General features: G+C 36.6%; 2 protein-coding genes across 5 annotated transcripts; one reads left to right on the top strand and one right to left on the bottom strand.

Moving 5' to 3' along the window:
• The first annotated feature begins 3,002 nt into the window (after positions 1-3,002).
• Positions 3,003-4,781, top strand: LOC114741244 (AT-hook motif nuclear-localized protein 24-like). Of its 2 annotated transcripts, none has more exons than XM_028929506.1 (2): positions 3,003-3,184; positions 3,294-4,781. In XM_028929506.1, the coding sequence occupies exon 2, from the start codon at positions 3,385-3,387 to the stop codon at positions 4,270-4,272; it is 888 nt and encodes a 295-aa protein (XP_028785339.1). In that variant the 5' UTR covers positions 3,003-3,184; positions 3,294-3,384; the 3' UTR covers positions 4,273-4,781. The 2 variants fall into 2 exon arrangements, with proteins under 2 accessions (XP_028785339.1, XP_028785332.1); XM_028929499.1 differs by having other exon boundaries at positions 3,284-4,781.
• Positions 4,782-9,656: 4,875 nt separating this feature from the next.
• On the bottom strand, positions 9,657-17,774 carry LOC114741281 (kinesin-like protein KIN-UA). Of its 3 annotated transcripts, none has more exons than XM_028929543.1 (19): positions 17,362-17,774; positions 16,464-16,564; positions 16,223-16,345; positions 15,793-15,978; positions 15,219-15,440; positions 14,949-15,105; positions 14,507-14,656; positions 13,858-13,946; positions 13,361-13,564; positions 12,976-13,089; positions 12,596-12,715; positions 12,364-12,495; positions 12,013-12,145; positions 11,814-11,906; positions 11,289-11,414; positions 11,060-11,185; positions 10,606-10,749; positions 10,248-10,376; positions 9,657-10,169 (listed from the first exon to the last, which is right to left on the bottom strand). In XM_028929543.1, exons 1-19 carry the CDS (start codon positions 17,561-17,563, stop codon positions 10,009-10,011), a joined length of 2,712 nt encoding a protein of 903 aa, XP_028785376.1. In that variant the 5' UTR covers positions 17,564-17,774; the 3' UTR covers positions 9,657-10,008. The 3 variants fall into 3 exon arrangements, with proteins under 3 accessions (XP_028785376.1, XP_028785370.1, XP_028785381.1); XM_028929537.1 differs by having other exon boundaries at positions 12,596-12,718; positions 17,362-17,773; XM_028929548.1 differs by having other exon boundaries at positions 12,596-12,718; positions 16,464-16,554; positions 17,362-17,423.
• Between the last annotated feature and the right edge of the window lie 484 nt (positions 17,775-18,258).

The raw sequence follows: 18,258 nt of genomic DNA, 5'->3' as shown, positions 1-18,258 counted from the left end.
AGCTCATTGGACAAATAAAGAAGAAAAAAGGGAGCTAAACAACTGTGTTTTGAGGACCTATCTCTGTTATCAATGCAAAATTGAGATAGGTGCCATCTAGTGAGTTCACATCACTAATTTTATGCAATTTACGACATTTTAACATATTTTAAAACTGTTGCATTTCTAAGGAAACTTACATTTTCAAACGTACTAAATTTCAAAGACTAAAACTTTGTGTTTAAAATTTGAGGGATCAAAACCAAAAACAACCCAAATAACCCAAAAATTATTGAAAAATCTCTCATGATGTAAATGTTTTTCATTTCACACGTAATTAAAGAAAATTATACATAATTGAACTGCAATTCCTGGATTGCGTCTTATCCGTCTTTAGACAAAGTTTAGATATCTTTAGCGTGGGAGATTTTTTTAGCGAATTTTTCGTGATTTATCATGTACATTAAAAAAAACCCAAAGGGATTGAGAAAGCTCAGCGGGGGAAAACACACACACACATAGAGACGCAGACATAAACATGAAAGGCATAGAGATTGGAGAAAGAGTGAGGGAGGTGGTGGCGTCAGGGTGGCTTCTCTGCTTGTCAGCGTTAACCACGCGTCTTTTCCTCTCTTCTCTCTCTTTCTCGTTCCTCTCCACGTTCATCCCAATTCCTTCCCCCACATCCCTCTCTTTATTCTCCTAACAACTATCACATTACTAATCAATCTTATTTTCACATTTTTTATTTAAATATCAGTTTCAACGAATACAAATTTTTGAATATAACCAATATTTATATCCAAAAATACCCCTCCCAGATATATAATCAACACTTATTTTTTCAGACAATTAAGATTCAGAATATTGTGACACTATATAATAAGTAAAATTAAGAATTTAAAATTCTTAATTATGTAATGCATGGATATTGATATGTTTAAATATATGATATGGAATGTAGTATTATAAAAAGGAGAGAAAGTGGGTGGGGCAATTGGGAAGTTGGCGAGTGTGACAAACTACTTGCACCTTACAGCTATGCCCCTATCGCCCTCCCCACTTTTCCTGCTCTTCCCACTCCACAATACTTGCTTCCCTCCTCTCTCTCCCCCCCCCCCCCAACATTCACTTCTTTATCTGCTTTCTATCTTTCCAATATAGTTAAGGCTGGTTTAGATTCACGATTCATATGACAAGACTTCTCTCGTGTACTTATCTCATATTTTATAAATCACAGTAAAAAAACTGTGTATAAACTATTTACAAGTTATTCTAAACAAACCGTGTTTGTCCTTTTAAGTGGGAAAAAGATTACCCCAACCATCACCACGAAGCTGCATTCCTTCACTCATATATATGCGCCTTGCATAGGACTTAGGTTACAATATATGCAAAGACTGAAATTAATGCTTCTTTTTTTTTTTTTTGGACGTGCGGTTTCCTTTTTCTTTAGAACTTGGGATACTTGTCCCCTGCACCGTGGGATTTCTTCTGAAGCTACTAGTTTATTTACTCTGCAGTACTGAAATATTATTTTGAAGAGATGAGAGAGAGAGAGGTAGAAGTCTGTATAAAGGAAAGTAGCAAAATAAAGAGATGAAGATGACAGGAATAGACCCGAAAGAAGCGGGCAAGGAGACACGTGTCGTGGTATCCGCGAGTGGACCTCAACCCTTGAGAGCTTAGACTTTGAGGATATAAACATGGAATTTGCAGACCACTCCAAATTGCTGCATGTGGCTTTCATAGAAAGTTGAACTCTCTCTCTCTCTCTCTCTCTCTCTCTTCCCCCATACATACATATGTATGACAGATTGACACAGCCCAGTTTTAAATGTGCCAGCTATGAGCTTTCACTTATAAAATCTGCCATACTTGTACCACCCCCTCCATATGTTCCTTCATTTCTATTTCATCCATTATGCTTATTCAATTCCCACCTAGCTAACCACCAAAACCACAAAGGAAAAAAAAGAAACCATAACAACAACAACATTTAACAGATACCTTAAACCTTCCCACATATATGTAGTTTTAGGTTACAACCTATGATCCATCTTACCCTAACTTCATCTCACCCCAGTTAAGCAATTCATAAAACGCAGACAACCTAATAAGCATATGTATCGTCTCCTAAAACTTTCGCAGTTAAAAGCTATATATATATAGTTCATAGACTTCTGGGTCTTTTTAATTGGCTTCAAGTATTAGAGTAGAGTTGACCATACACACACACACACACGCGCTGTACAACAGACGATGATATAGTTCAGCTGGAGTAGTTTAGAATGATGGGGAAGATTTTAAGAATGAAAATATGGATGGAGTTTTCTTGCTTTCTGGATATATGTGTATATATAATAAGGTCAAAGTCTCCTATAGGGTAGAGATTATTGTAGTACTTTTGACTGAGTATAAATATGAGAGTTAAACTTGGGAAACTGAAGGACGACCTCAGTAATGAGGCTTGTATGGAAACCTTTGCTTTTGCCTCTAATTATCAATAAAACAAAAGGAAGGTCAAAACTTATAAGAACTCTGTACTTTGGTTTCTCATCTTTTACAATATGAATCATTCCATGTTCTATACACGCGTCACACGCAACAGACAATAATAATCTCCCTGCTTCATCAACTACACAACTTGCTTACATCCTAAAAGCCATCAAAAAGACGAAACAACTCACTGAATTAATTTAAAAAAAAGAAAGAAATATTTTTATCATTGCACGTACGTATTTTTAACAGTTGACAATTTTTTTTTGGGTGTTTTTGAAGGATAAATTTCAACATATACAAGTGTATGTGCGTTTATGTTCTTGAGGGAGAAAACTGGTGGGACCCATCCACCGCCCACAATCACGCAGTCTTATCAAAACCAAAATAATTTTTTGGATCGATTTTGCTGAATATCAAACCCTAACCCCTCCGATCCATCCGAACACTAGCCAGCTCTCTCTCTAGCTAGCTACTTGCTGAAATAAAGAGAGAAAACACTCCAAAACCTACCCTCCTCTCTCTTCTTTTTCTCTAGTTTCTTTCTTTCATCACTTTCTCTCCATCAAAGCGCTAACGTGTCTTTCGTCTTTGGAGAGCAGCTCAAGCAAATTCAGTTCAACTTGTTCTTCTCTAATTGATTGATGCCCTAGAAAGTCACATCAATTTCTCTCCCTCCAACACCAACAAGATCACACACAGAGAGGTACTATATCCTCAAGCCAAGATAAACAATCTCAGAAGCTATATATGTATATTATATAGCACCGCCACTGTATGTACTGTTAGTTTACTTCTGATTCAGAATTCTGCAGCTACTGTGAAAGCTTATTATCGATCTGAAGAAGGAGGAGAAGAAGAAGAAAGTGATCTGTCTGAATTTATTTGAGAGAAAAGCATTCGTTGATGGACCCAATTACAGCACATCCTCATTCTCTTCCTCCTCCATTCCACACTAGGGATCTTCATCCACACCATCAATTTCACTCTCTCCATCAAAACACAGAAGATGAGCAAAGCGGAAGCAGCGGCGGCCTCAACCTCGCTCAGAAAAGGGATCGAGAAGAAAACAGCAACAGCGAGGGGAAAGAGATGGCGGCGGCGGCTGGCGCCGGCGAAGGTGAAATCACCAGAAGACCTCGAGGAAGACCTGCCGGCTCCAAGAACAAACCCAAGCCGCCTATTATTATCACGCGCGACAGCGCAAACGCGTTAAGAACCCACGTCATGGAGGTGGCCGACGGCTGCGACATCGTCGAGAGCGTCTCCAACTTCGCACGGCGGAGGCAGAGAGGGGTTTGCATAATGAGTGGGACTGGCACAGTAACGAACGTTACTCTGCGGCAGCCAGCTTCTCCCGGAGCCGTCGTCACTCTCCATGGAAGGTTCGAGATATTGTCACTGGCCGGATCATTCTTACCCCCGCCGGCTCCTCCGGCCGCTTCAGGATTAACCATATATTTAGCAGGAGGACAAGGGCAAGTCGTCGGAGGAAGCGTGGTTGGGACACTAATAGCTTCCGGTCCAGTGGTGATCATGGCGGCATCGTTCAGTAACGCTGCGTATGAAAGGCTTCCTTTGGAAGAAGATGATCCCTCCATGCCGATTCAAGGAGGCGGCGGCGGCGAAGGCGGAATCGGGTCGCCAGGAGGTGGCGGTCAACAGCAAGCGGGACAGCTTTTAGGGGACGGAAACGCAACGGCTCCACTTTTCCATGGTCTGCCTCCGAATCTTCTGAATTCTATACAGATGCCATCAGAAGCGTTCTGGGCTACAGGTCGCCCTCCATACTGATGAATGACGATGATGTTGAAGATGATGACACCATTTCTCAAACTTGGTTTGGGACATTATCGAAACGTCCAAGGTACGAGACCAAGCCGAGATATAATATTGCTTGCTTTTGTTTAGCTTTTGTGTGCGAGTTTGATGGCGATGATGATGATGATTAGATAGTATGTTTAATCAATTCCTACCTCCATCAATATTGAGACTGTAAATTGTGATTGTGATATGATTATGATATATCCTTCTGGGTGAGTTTGATTTCGTGAGAGTTGAGAATAACAAGTACATTTCGATTTCCACATGAAGAAGGTGGAAATTGAAACTTAGCTTCTTGTTGTAGTAGTGGTAGTATTATTACTAGGAGTAGTTATCGGAAACAGAAGAAGAACAAGGACGAAGAGAATAAGGTTACTATAATTCTCGCCTAAGTAGTAGTGTTGTGCGTTGATTTGTAAGACTTTCTCGATCAGTTGTTGATTATTAATTCATTGAATGCAACTTCTCTCTCTATTGTTCTTCTTGGCCTGCTGTGATCATCGTCAAACATATATACATATCCTAATGCATGCATGTATGTGTATATCATATATGGTATCAATTTCTGATGGGAGAGCTTGTATTATAGTAGCTAGCAGAAGAATCTATGTGAAGGTAAGTTCATTATACGGTGGAATGGATCGCAAATTTCAATACTCATTGAAACAGTGCGACAGTTTCGATGGTTAAGGTTATATTATATATTTTGCGGAGTGGTTATAGTTAATTAAATCAAATGGTTCACACATGCATTGTCTGATCAAAGCTCCTTTCCGAGGCAGTCATCACCAAAGCTAGTTTTTCATTGAAAAGCATCCATAATCTTTAACATAATAATAAGGTTTCGATCCAGCCGTTATGTGTGTGTGCGCGCGCGCGCAGCCCCACCCCCCTCCCCTTCTCTCGTTCCTCATATGAAGCTTCAGGTTGAAACTTGCTTTGCTTCAAAAAGCTGGCCTAGCTAATTGCAAATTAATCATGAACTCCTAATAATTAGGTCGTTTAAGGTCGCTCTTTTGGCTTATGTCTTTGTTGATGTAACATTTCTAGCTACTGTATATATATCTCTCAATGTCACTCTAATGTGTTGGTCAAACGATTTTATAGTGACACAGAGAGAGGGGGGGGGAGAGAGAGAGAGAGAGAGAGAGAGAGAGAGAGAGGATTATACTGTTGAGCTAACTGGTTTATTATTATTGTCTCAATTAAAAGAGAGAATATGTTGCTTTAATTTCTTCGTTTGGCTGCAAATACAATTATGTTATATATATGGTGGTAGGTGAGTTGTCAACCTATTCTTGGTTGGAACGAAGCTGAAACCAAGTTTGGTTCTTCATGTTGCGGCTCTATATATCCTCTACATGTAATCCTGTCAACCAAACCTTATTCTTTCCTCTTCCCATGTTCTATCCTTTTAATTAATTATTTTTCTTCACACCAAAAATTGGAGCTTTTCTCTTCTCCTTCCCCACTTTTGCATCGGGCCAATTAATTATATTAACTATTCATGTTAGAGAGGTGTTAATAAATTTGTCATAAATTAAAATATTTTTTTAATTATAAGGGCAACCCAACGATTTAAAATTATGAGCAGGATCCAACTTATAACTTCTTATTTTTATAGCATAGTTTTTATATATACCGCTATATTGCAAGGCATTGGCATAAATATTGCAACTACACAAAAAGTAGGAGACTTGCGACGGAACTTTGCAATGTCCAAAATTCCCTTTTTGAAAAATATTTTCTTGGTACTTAGAATTTGAGCTAGACAACTAATTTATAAATATTAAAAAAAATTAGTTAAGCTACTTCTCTGTATGAACTAGTCATTGTATCCTCTTTAATCATTTGCCATAACACTATATCTTGATGAAACTCCTCTTAATATGTGCAATTAATATTAATAGTCTGTGAAAAAATTTATAAATAAGAGATAAAATAAATTGAAGTATTATATTTAAGACTAAATTTAATCTCTCAATGAATTTCTATATTAGAGATCAAAGAGAATAGCACAGACTATATGAAACCAGTGAGCGAGTTATTCCTAAATAAATTGTCAAATATTTGTTTCTCCTCCAGTCCTCTTTGACTAATTAGTCGGAAGGTAATTATGGAATATTTTTAGAAATCTAAGGACTGTATAACAAAATTGTTAATAATAAAAAACACGCACAGGAAACTTAATTGGTGGTTAAGTGTTTGAAACTCTCGTATCATGGGGACAATTTTACATAAGCATCTTTAACTTTAACTGACAAAGGGAACGCATGCGACACGATTCTGCTTATCATTCTTGAAGAAGACAAAAGAATCTTATCATTAATATATCATTCGTATTTTTGAAACAATTAGATATAATAAAGCTTGCCTCCTATTATTTCTCCTATTGTCCTTTGTTCCTTCACGAGTTCTTCCTCTCATTTGACAAAACTTCGGCTTCGTCACCTTTAATTTTAATATGAATAAACTAACATCAAAAATGAAAGTTAATCTTTTAGTTTTTATAATTTTGACTCGGTTTTAATTCAATTCGTAAATTTTAACAAGTGTAAAACTTAATCTTTGTAGTTTTGACATATAGTTAATAAAAATCAGTCCTTAAACTTTAATTCATTGCAATTCAATCCTTATAATTTTAATCATTTAAAACTTTAGTTCCTCAACTTCATGTTATATATGATTTTATTTTTCCAAAATTCAAGAACCAATATTTTAAATAGTGCAAAATATGAGGATTGAGCTGCATTAAGTTAAAATTCATAAATCGAGTTGTAATTGAGTCAAAATTATAAGGATTAAAAGTTCATGAACTGAGTTGTAGCCAAATCAAAACTAAATTAATCTATATAAACATTTAAGGACTAAATTACAATCAAGTTAAAGCTATATGTATATATATAGGGATCCAAAAGATTAATTTATCCAATATAAAATTTTCCTACAAAGGTCTCATTATTCCTGCCTCAGTAACCCCATGCCCGTGTCAATAACGTTTGATAATGTCTTCCTAAAGTTATGAAATCATCATATTTTTCACTAACCGTATTTCTAATGTAGTAATAATAATGATTGTTAACTCTTACTAATGTCCGAATAAAATTATATCAACGGTAGGGAGGATGCCCCATTCAAAATTAACCAAGCAGAGCACAATATTGTTTACCGTACTGTTTTGTGGGCGTTTTCCACCAAAAAAAAAAAGGCCACCCAAGAAATATTGCATGCACAAGCAGAGACAGAAAGGGGAAAATTAACCAATGGGAGTTGACTCTAGTGAATACAATGTCACGTAGTGAACCAATGTTTAAATTTTTATTACAAGAAGTATCCACATTTAATGTTTAAAATTAACCAACAGGATTGGGTTTAGTATAATAGATTAATTCCTCATATTGTAGCAGGGTTCAAGTATGTATTAAAAGATGTGCCCACATTTAATACATAACAATGTTTCGAATAGGATTATCTTTAATAAGGGAAGAGAATATCTGTGCCTAGCAATAAAAATGCAAAATTTAAAAAAAAAAAAAAAGAAGAGGAGGAGGAGGAGGAGGAAAGCCTAAAGGGAACAGGATCCTCAATACTTGTGTTTAACTTTAAAGTCTGTGAATCCAACTAATCCAAATGTTTTCACTTATCTTTTGTTTCTGATTACTCTGTTACCAACATATTAGTTGGATTATAAAATTTAGTCATCAAAATTTCATTCACTCTTTTTTTTTGTTTTTGGGAGATAAAGGCACATGACATTAATAGTAAAAAGTTTTACAGGTTAAAAGTTATAGTATTAGGAGAAAAATAAGAACTTAAAGTAGCAAAATATTTAAAAGTGGCAGTGCCGTAAGTGATTGAGTGAAAGAAAACTAATAAATTAATAATATCTTGCTGAATATTGCTGGCTTGCTACTACTTAAAACCCTTGAGAGAGAGTCCTTTCCTTCCTACTATTGAGAGGTGCAAAGCTTTACATTGTGTTTGGTACAGGGTTTTTAGAAGGGAGGAGAGAGGAGTTGTTCCCCTCCACTTGTTTGGTTAAGATATTTTTAAAGAGGGGAGGGGTTCTTTTCTCCTCCTCTTCTTTTCTAGCCTCCCCTCCAAAAGTGGGGTTTTTTAGAGGGGAGATGAGAGGTAAAATTTTAAGTTTCAAAATTAGCTTAACTAAAATACTTTAATTCCTCATATACCCTGTCGATTTGTTAACCCTAATCAGTCGTAAACATTTCTACATAAGAGAGTTCTTTTAAATATCTAGCAAGAGGTTGTCGAGATAGTTGTCTCCAAAATTAGTGAGCATTGTTGAACCTTTTTTTTCTCTTCTTCTAATTCCAAGAGGCCGTCAGTATTTTCTTTCACCTTCAATGACTTTTTTCTAATTGAAATCTATCACTCACGACATTTTATCTTATATCCTATAAGTGTGTGATTGTGTCTTGTAAGTCAAAATTAGTGAATTGCATTATATATATAGTTATATTTTGATAAAATAAAAAAGTGAGAAAATTCATTTAAATTTTGAGGTTAAAATAGTCAATTTTTTATTAGAACAAAATAAGGTATTATTAAAATTGCTCCCTCCCCTTTCCTCCCCTCACCTTCCCTTGATTAAAATCCCTTCCCTCCCCTTTCTTCCGTCAAGCCAAACACAGCGTTAATCTCAAGTGACAGCAACTCAGACTGATGAATCTAATATAGTGAAGCTCAAAGACATCCAAATAAAAAATCTCACCCAGTTAAATAATTTTATGTTTAAAAAAAAGCTAAAAATAGTATTTCCTTGTCATTTAATTTAAAGTTTCTTACATATGTCACCAGGGAAAACAAATCTTAACTACTATTTTTTGTCACTAATATAGAAGCTAGTTTGAAGTTAAATTTGATCATAAATATAAAAACTTTAATTCACTTTGCCTTTTAAATTTATAATTATTTCTAAATATCTCTATTGATTATACATATTAAAGAAGTTTTCATAAAAAAAATAAGTCCAATACACATGATTAAATATGATAGTTTAGAAAAACCAACATACATTTGTTACAAATAATCAACTTAACTGTTATTCTTAATATCTGTAAATTAACTATCTAACTCTTATATCAAAAAATAGAAGTAATATATAATTCCCAAATCATATAACAAAGCTCAAGTTATTCTATGCTTCTGGCCCAGGGGAAAATAATCTAATGGTGTCTCGGCAGAAATAATAATACTAAGTCAATCTTATGTTAAGAGCCGGAGGTGGTACCACATGATCTAATAAAAGTGAATGCGCATGTGTTGGCTTATGCAAGCCATATCTCATGAGAAAGCAAAGGTTCCTGGGTAAACACTTCTCAAGAATAGAATTGGGGCCACACAATACAAAGCATCATTAATCAACAAATCAATGCTTGCCGTCGTGAAGGGCAACGAGCATACATACAATCCGGGAAGATATACAAAATTATCTCTAGCCTTCCAACTAAAAATTCATATACAAATCAATTGATTTTACATACAAGCTAGACAGGATCAGGCAAACTTGAGAGAACCCACATGAATTAAAATCAATTAATATTATGGCCACCCATTGATGACCAGCCAGCTACATACCCAACTCTACTCTATGCTGCCAAAATTTCAGCTAGAACACTGAAGAATGCCTCCTTTCTTGTGTTACTTGTAATATCTTCTGCATTTTAAAGCCCGCTTTAATTTGGTCTACAAAACTATCTTCAAACGCCTCATTTCAGCTTGGAAAGTCGGGCTGCCAACTAAGGTTCGATGCGCAAGTGTCCTTATGTCTTCTCTTGAACAATCTCTCGATATACGAACTAGCTCCCACAGAGCACCTCCGGTAATCATTTCCTTTGCGTTCACTTCTGCATCACATCAAACACAATATTTCAGAGGACTTGCTTCCATGAAGCTTCAGTTCTAGGTTGTTGGCAGACGCTTACCATGTTGTGCTAGGTGACACAGTGCAAGCTCTATATGTCGCCTAATCGATGAGGCTTCATTATTGGCACTCTGTACAATCCATGGAAGAGCACCATCCTCAATAAGGAAAGACCTCCCGGTCTTTATTCCTGTAGATATATGGTCGTTGCATTAATGAAACAGGACTAATAATTTTCTTCGATAACCAAAGTATGTCGACTATGACAAGTGAACTAGGAAAGTAATGCACGAATGAGAAGGAAGACATGAGAAACATGTCAAAGGTAAAGAGGAGTTTTAGTTACGACACCATTCAGAAGGAAATATCCATGTCGTCACATAAGATAAAGATAGTAATCCATTATATGGGCCACTTACCTTGAGTAGAAGCTCTAGACTCACATTTCGCAAAGTTTGCTATCCCACGAGCAATCTGTGCATGGACATCAGGATGCCTGCATCTAATCATTCCGAGCAGAGCCTTGATACCACCTTCGCCCCTCAGCTTTGTTTGTAACTTATCTGTTTGTCACATTTTACACTACTAATCACTTGTCATTCTACATATTTAAACATGTTGTATCGTGGATGGGTTCTTAATCCATTTGCAAAGGCAGTAGAAGGAATGGTTAGCTGACAAAGCAGATTATTGCATACAATAATTAGTAAAACGAGCAACCTCAATGAGTTTGTTGTTGACCAACATCTATCTCATTATTATTGGCAACAAGTCAGGGAATTATAATACAACTTCTACATTGCAGTAAGCGCTTCAACTTTACAGTGCTGGCAACCAACATAATCATAAGGCATTATAAGATCAGCGGTTTACCATTGCCACAAAGATTAGCAATAGCTCCAGCAACCATTCGTAGGGTCTGAGGATCTTCAGCATTAGATGCAGCCATTGACAACAAACTAATGCCCCCTTGTGCCATAATGAGTTCCTGGTTGGTTTCTGTTATGACACAAAATAAGTTTACAGATCAAGAGAAAAACAAGAGCTCCATTAATAATCTAATTAAGGTTGCATGGTTATGATTACAGTTGAGAATTTGTACCATTCATTGCTAAATTCGCAATAGCACCTGCGGCAACTCTATGTATGATCTCATCTTGGGAGCTCTTAAGTAGCATAAGCAAGGACTTGAGACCACCTGCTTCTACAATCTTCTCCTGATTTGTTTCTACAACACCAGGGTGGAAAGAAGTTAATGCTAACGGATCTAGACGTGATGTCTATAAAGCAACAAATGTAGTTTAGAGGGAGAAACCCCACTTGTTTGATGCAGCATCATGTAATAAACCAAGCCTCATATGTGATAAATATTGGATCACAGAGGAGGTTTGAATGGAAGCAATGACAGTTTTAAATACCCTTTTGCCTTGTACTTGTCCTTATATGATTTTTAACAGAATCAGGAACACTGAGAGTTAACATATTCCACAGGTTTGTTCGATTCGCATCTAATAACCCAAACCACAAGACATGTTAACTAAGTGTTCCCCCCTTCCACACGTTAACGTCTTTCCCCTAGGAGAAGCATACATATGATTTTTTAACACAAGTAGGCAATATAGAAAACCTTCAGCTGCAAGATTTGCTACGACTTTTACAGCATGGATTCGCACATCAGCATCTTCAGCTTCAAGTAATGACAAAATCCTCTGCAATCCCACTGAGAAATATTTTTATCATTAGGGAAATTTAATTTCAAAAAGGCACAGTAATTTGTTAATGAAATATGTCAAATTGTAAATGCATGCAATGGGTAATGCTACTACCTTGTTCAAAGAGCTTAGCTATCGAGGCCTTTTCACCATTACCAGAAGGTTGTTGCTGTTTAACTTGGGAAGTAAGAGAATCAGGACCACTAGCATCTTTTGCAGATCCAGGTCTGCCAAGTTGTCGTCGTGACTAAGACATACATGCAAATACAATAGAAGTAATGAGTTCAGGTCAACAAACTAAGAGCCTTTTAGGAAGGCAAACAATGTCAGGAACACTAGACATGATGCAAAACCAGTCACGCTTTTATAGAAAACCGCTGAAATAACAACTGATCAACTAATTAACTACAAAACAAAAAAGGAAAAGACCAACTATGACATTGGTACAATGTTGATACAACTTACCTCATCAGCCTCAATGCTCAACTGCAATAATTGACTTTGCAGTATTGCTATTTCTCCTTGAAGTTTCTCTTTCTCACGTGCTTCATCTTCCAACTTCTTATGAAGTTTTAAAATTTCCAACTTTCCTGATGCCTATCACCATAGCATCCAAGTGAACAGTAGCCAAGATTCAAAATAGATGAAGAAAGCACATGCAAAGTAGAACTCAGGTATTAGAAACACAAAAATATACCTCTGACTTTTTCAGTTCAGTGAATTGAATTTTGAGACTATTAACTTCCTCTTCAGCAGCTTTTCTTGAAAGAGTCTCTTTCTGAAGCATTATTTTCAGATCAGCTGCCTCCTCAGCAGACAGCTAAGAGATCAAGGGGGAAAAACAAGGATGTCAACCACTGACTTAACATGAAACCAACGTTATTGGCCAAAACAACATGAAACCCATCCTCAATTAGGAGAACAGGCCCAACTACAAGCACAAGTACAAAGTGATGTGGAAAATCAGATTCTTCCTTTGATCTGCAAAATATCTTGCTCTTCTACTCTGTTAAGGAATCTATTTCTTACCACTCGGAAATCACTTGAGACCAAATACAGTATAATAAAAATCACTACCTCTCCATTTGATGTTGGATGAGAGTTCTCATTCTTCCGTTGCATCATCACCATCTGCTCTTCAAGCTTCTTAACTGATTCCAAATAGTCTTTCTGATATTTCAATCTTTCCTTCTGAGAATAAGGAAAATTGTCATTTCACCAAGAAAGTATAACTCGACTGACATAAAACTCAACCACATTCCATGCCCTCAGCAAACTCAAAACATCATCTTTTCACATGCTATCATGTCCAAGACAGAAGGTGATACTATGGATATGTAACATCAGAGAAATGTAACTGCATGGCAGCGGCAGTGAAGCTATTTTACAGAAATGGGACATACAAATCTATGGTACAGATATAAAACCCCCCCAAAAAAAGGGGAAAAGTGTAGAAACAAACCTCCAATGCATCACCATACTGTTTTTCAGCCTCAGATATCTGACGTTTTGCTTCTCTGCTTAACCTCTCAATCTCATCTTCAAATGCCTTCTGCTGCCTCTCATGCTCCATACTGAGTCTGTCTAACTGTATATCTAGCGTTCTAGATAAGCTTTTGTAATCAAATTCCTCCTTTAATTTTACCATGTTTTCCACCTTCATAGCCTACAAGTTGCACAGGTAATTAGCATCTTCATAATGATTACAGCACACCCACTTTTATTTTATTATAAGCAATATCTCTGAAATAAATTGAGAACAGTCACGTGTCTTAATTACGAAGTTCTGTCTACACATAACACAGGACGTCAAAACAACTAACAAAAAGAACATGGGACACCTAGCATATAAAATCATCCAGAATTAACCTATTGATCAAACACAAAACCTCACTTATCAGATGTAGGCCAGGGAAGTTGAGAGAATAAAGAAAATAAGCTATTGAATTTGCAACTTACCCTCTGACCAAACATTATAGTACTGGCAGTCTCTCCCCTATGACGTGGAGATGGACCAATGGTAATGACCAGTGAAGTTCTCGCTGTACCTGTTAGAGCTTCAGATGTCAGGAAACTCATACTACAACCTACAACAAATCTGGTTCATGAAAACCGAATATGCAAAATATCCTGTGACAAATATGCATTGCACTGTCTAAAAGAAGTGAAAAAATAATTATGCATTGCACAGTACCAATACCATCAATCAAGAACAAATCAACCGATTAAATTATTCATGAAACTTCTCATTCAAGACATAGCTTTGACTACAATGATCCAATATATTAAAGTGACTTCAGATAAATTTGCCACGAATGCTTTTAAAAATAATTTTTAAATGTGCACACATTAACAGTGATTCGCTATCCATTCTTGAAAAGTTAATAATATTGCGTGAAGTGTCCCAAGCTTCACAATTTATTACTGTTAGGTACATGACAAATGTTTTCCAAAATAATTCTTCAATTAACTATTAATAAAATGTTCTATCCCAACAAATCATTGCCATTGTAGGTGGTATAGTGCTGTATAGTCAGAAAGCTAAGCTCAAGCCAACACAAAAGAGAATAAGAAAAATGATGTGGTCCTTGTATTAGAACACCCTTACCTCCAAATGAATCACGTAATAATCTAGTAAGCTTTGAGTCACGGAATGGCACATGGGCACTGTTCTCAGCAAGAGCATTGATACACTTGCCCAATGCACTTAAGGACAGATTGATAGATTTAGCTTCCTCAAGTGTATGTCCTTCACTTCCTACCAAGAAAAATGATGAGTATATAAGTTAAAGAAACTTCTTATCTCTGAAATTTAACTAATATTCATCTCATCTATGGAAGACTGAAAACAAGGCAGACAAACAAGCAGGAAGATATGATATTGGAATATAAGCAGACCGATTGGCCAAATAGAAAATAAATGCAAGGGCACATCAAGAAATATAAAATAAGAGGAAAATGGAGAGAAAAATGGATGGTAGCCTCAAAGAATAGCTTCAGCTTATACCAAGCGACCATAGAGATCACAAAATCTCTATCAATCTTCTAACCTGACTTATCAATGCGCTCTGAGCCAGCAAGATCCACTACCACCAACTTGCCTTTCTGAACAACAGGTGGTTTTAATGATTTAATCATGTGTGAGTGATTGCCATTTTCATTTGAAAGACCTGAATCCCTTCCCTTCACAGATCTCTTTACGTGCACCTACAAATAATTAAAAGCAAATCCCTAACAAGCTAAAAAATCAACAATTTGAAATATTGCACATTAACTTCTACGAATAAAAGAGCAAAATTATCACCCAAAGTGTAATTTACCATAAGAATAGCATGACTTCGTGATGATTCTGTATTCAATTTTGTATTTGCAGCAAAGCGGTGGGCCTCCCCTAATCTTAGCAGTTCTACAAAACTCTGCTGGTCCCTAATTTCAACTAGCTTAGCCCCTGGTAGTGAAACATCTCCTGTTTTGGGGTCTTCCACAATGGATATGTTATCATTAGCAGGGTCTAGAAGATCTTGAATAGTCTCCATATAAAGCTGAACAGGAGCACCAAAAGCCATAACATCTTATTAACATGCAATATTTTTTAATCATCTAAAATCAAATTCAAGACTTCAAGGTAGTTTAATAGGACACTTATACCCAGAAAAGACATATCTATAACCAAAAACGGTAGTAATAGTAGGGATAGCTACAATTTAGGAACTCTGGGAAGAGAAATTTCCAATTTAGGAATGAAATATTAACCCACAGAATGGCTAATATTAATATCATGTGTTTGTGTGCATATATACACACCACTCTTCAATTAAGGTCCCCATTTGGAAATTTCTTTACCAACAGTTCCTAATCCGCAAATCTCTTAATTTTTTGGTAAATGTCAAGTACCTGTAGATAGGACACTGAGACTGAATCAGTTTCCAAAGAGACAACAGCTAAAATATCCTCCATGGCACGCACCATTATTCCACGTGCAGCAGTGTCTTCCTCCCCAAGTCGTCCAAGAGTATAAGTTTTACCAGTACCAGTCTGTCCATATGCCATGATTGTCCCATTGTAACCATCCAATACACTCTGTAGGCGATGAACTAACATCTGTTAATAAAAGGAACTCTCCCAAGAAGAAAGAGCAGGGGTAACCTAGCTCTTGGTTTCAAAATAGAAATAACTCTTCTTAACTTCTTTTTGTCATAACACAGCAATCAAGTTTGGACAATGAATTCTAGAAACAATTGGATATGCTCCAATATGCATCTTCCAAAACCAAGTGATCATCAATACAAGATTAATCACAAATCACTTTATCATAAATACTGACCTCCACAACAGGCCTGGCCACAACTTCATAAACTCGCTTTTGTGAAGCAAATTCAGTGAGTACCTCATCAAATTCATAAGTTTCAGAATCCCAATTGTGCTTCCGAAGTTTTAACCTTTTGAGCTGCAATAAAGCTAGATTAGTGTGAATACCGGCCTAAGATCCGTGCAAAGATGTCCCCAAGACCCTATTTGTCAACGAGTAAGAAAAGGGTCCAAATTCTGAAATTGAATTAGAATACCTCTGGCTGGAGTTCCACACAGTCAGCATAATCAGCATCAGCCACCATTTCCTCTGCATTTCTGGGTCTCAATCTAACCGCCACTCTCACTCTTCCAGGAACTTCAAACAAGCACGTTAGGGCCAAAGTAAGACCACTAATTTAAAACTTAGCTTCAATGAATTTGGCATGTGTTTTTATGCATTGATTACTATTTAAAACACAAGTCAGCACAGACGCCTCCCTAGTTATCGTTGGAGGCAAAAAAGAAAGTAAATTAACTACAATAGTTATAGGAGGCTTCAGAGTGCATTTGAATAACAAACATTACACTTCTTTTGTTTTTTTCCCCCCAATCTCACTTTGCTGCAAGTCTAACGCTCTAACTACATTCTTTTCTTTTTGGTAAATAAAAATTTAAATTTTGCAAGACCAAGGCCATGCCATGCAGGCTTTACAGCTCAAAGAGTCCATCAAGAAGTCTAACGATCTTCATTGGCAATACTCTAACTACATTCATCATTATGAAGAACTAAATTTCCGATTAGCATTAATTTACATGGTCAACTCATGCAGCAATATCTTTGGCCCAATTTTTTTTTTTTTTAAAAAAAAATCATATATTTATATCTTGTTAAACTCCGGAGATGAAATTTTTGGCCCCCGAAGCGATGTGAGCATTCCAAGCTGGGAATTTGGCAGGTGATTAGACAACCTAGAACTACTCGTTTACTTTCAATCCCAGATGACCAACAATTAAGGCGTAATTTCAAATTATTGAAGCACGAAGCAATTACTTGAACGAATAACCGCCCAAAAAATGGCGTGAGGCGAAAGATCTCAAATTCCGAACCATGAAGTATACCGATTACCAATATTATCCGCATAGGCTAACAGAGAGGAAAATGGAGGAACTGACCTCCAGCGTCGTCCTTGGAAGCTGCGGAAGAACCGCCGATGGTGCCGGTGCTATTCCGGCGTTGACCGGTCGAAGACAATGGCTTTGACTTGACATGATTCTTGGGGTTCGAGTTTGCAGAGAGAGGCCTGTCCGGCTTGAGCGAGCTTCTGTAATTATGTGTGCCATTTCTAACAACATTGCTACCACCAGAGGTGGCCATTGTCGCAAGCAACGAAATTCCAACAGGGTTTTGCTATAACGTTTAAAAAATTGATTAAAAGTGGAAGAATGATAGTGATGAAAGTGGAAATGCATAAACAGTAGAAACCGGAGCGACGCTAAAAATTCGTGAATCGTGACGCAGAAAAATTAGAGTTCGGGTTACGCTTCGTAACTTCCAGAGAGAGAAAAATGAGCGTGTAATTTGACTTCAGTGCTGCACAGAAGAGAGAGATGAATTAAAGTAGAAGCTTTTTTTGCTTTCTGCACGGCGGGAGGGACGGTCCAGTAATCAAATCGTGGGTCCGCATCGTCCTCTTTTCGAAAATAACTTTCAATTTTTACCACATTAAACAATTTAAAAGTACGAAAACTAAAAGTACTTTAAAAAATCGCAAAAAAAATCCAACCCCATCAAATCCGCAGAAGATTTGAAAACTTTTTTAAAATATTTATAAACATATTTTATATAAATTAAAATAAAATTTTTCTCACATACTTATTTTATATTTTATAAATTATAATTAAAAAATTTCTTACAAGTTGTTTTAAACATGTCACATTATTCTAAACATGTCACGGAGTTGTAGTGGCGATCCCCATCTGGGAAGAGATGATGGGGCGCGTCAGAGAGAAGAAAGCATGAACTGCCAGAAACAAACAATGCAGATTCAGAGGAATACAAGACGTGGGAAT

The sequence above is a fragment of the Neltuma alba genome, unplaced genomic scaffold (assembly GCF_004799145.2).
Source record: "Neltuma alba isolate B1F8T4 unplaced genomic scaffold, ASM479914v2 tig00000609_pilon, whole genome shotgun sequence".
NCBI lineage: Eukaryota > Viridiplantae > Streptophyta > Magnoliopsida > Fabales > Fabaceae > Neltuma > Neltuma alba.
This window is presented reverse-complemented; position numbering and strand designations above follow the sequence as displayed.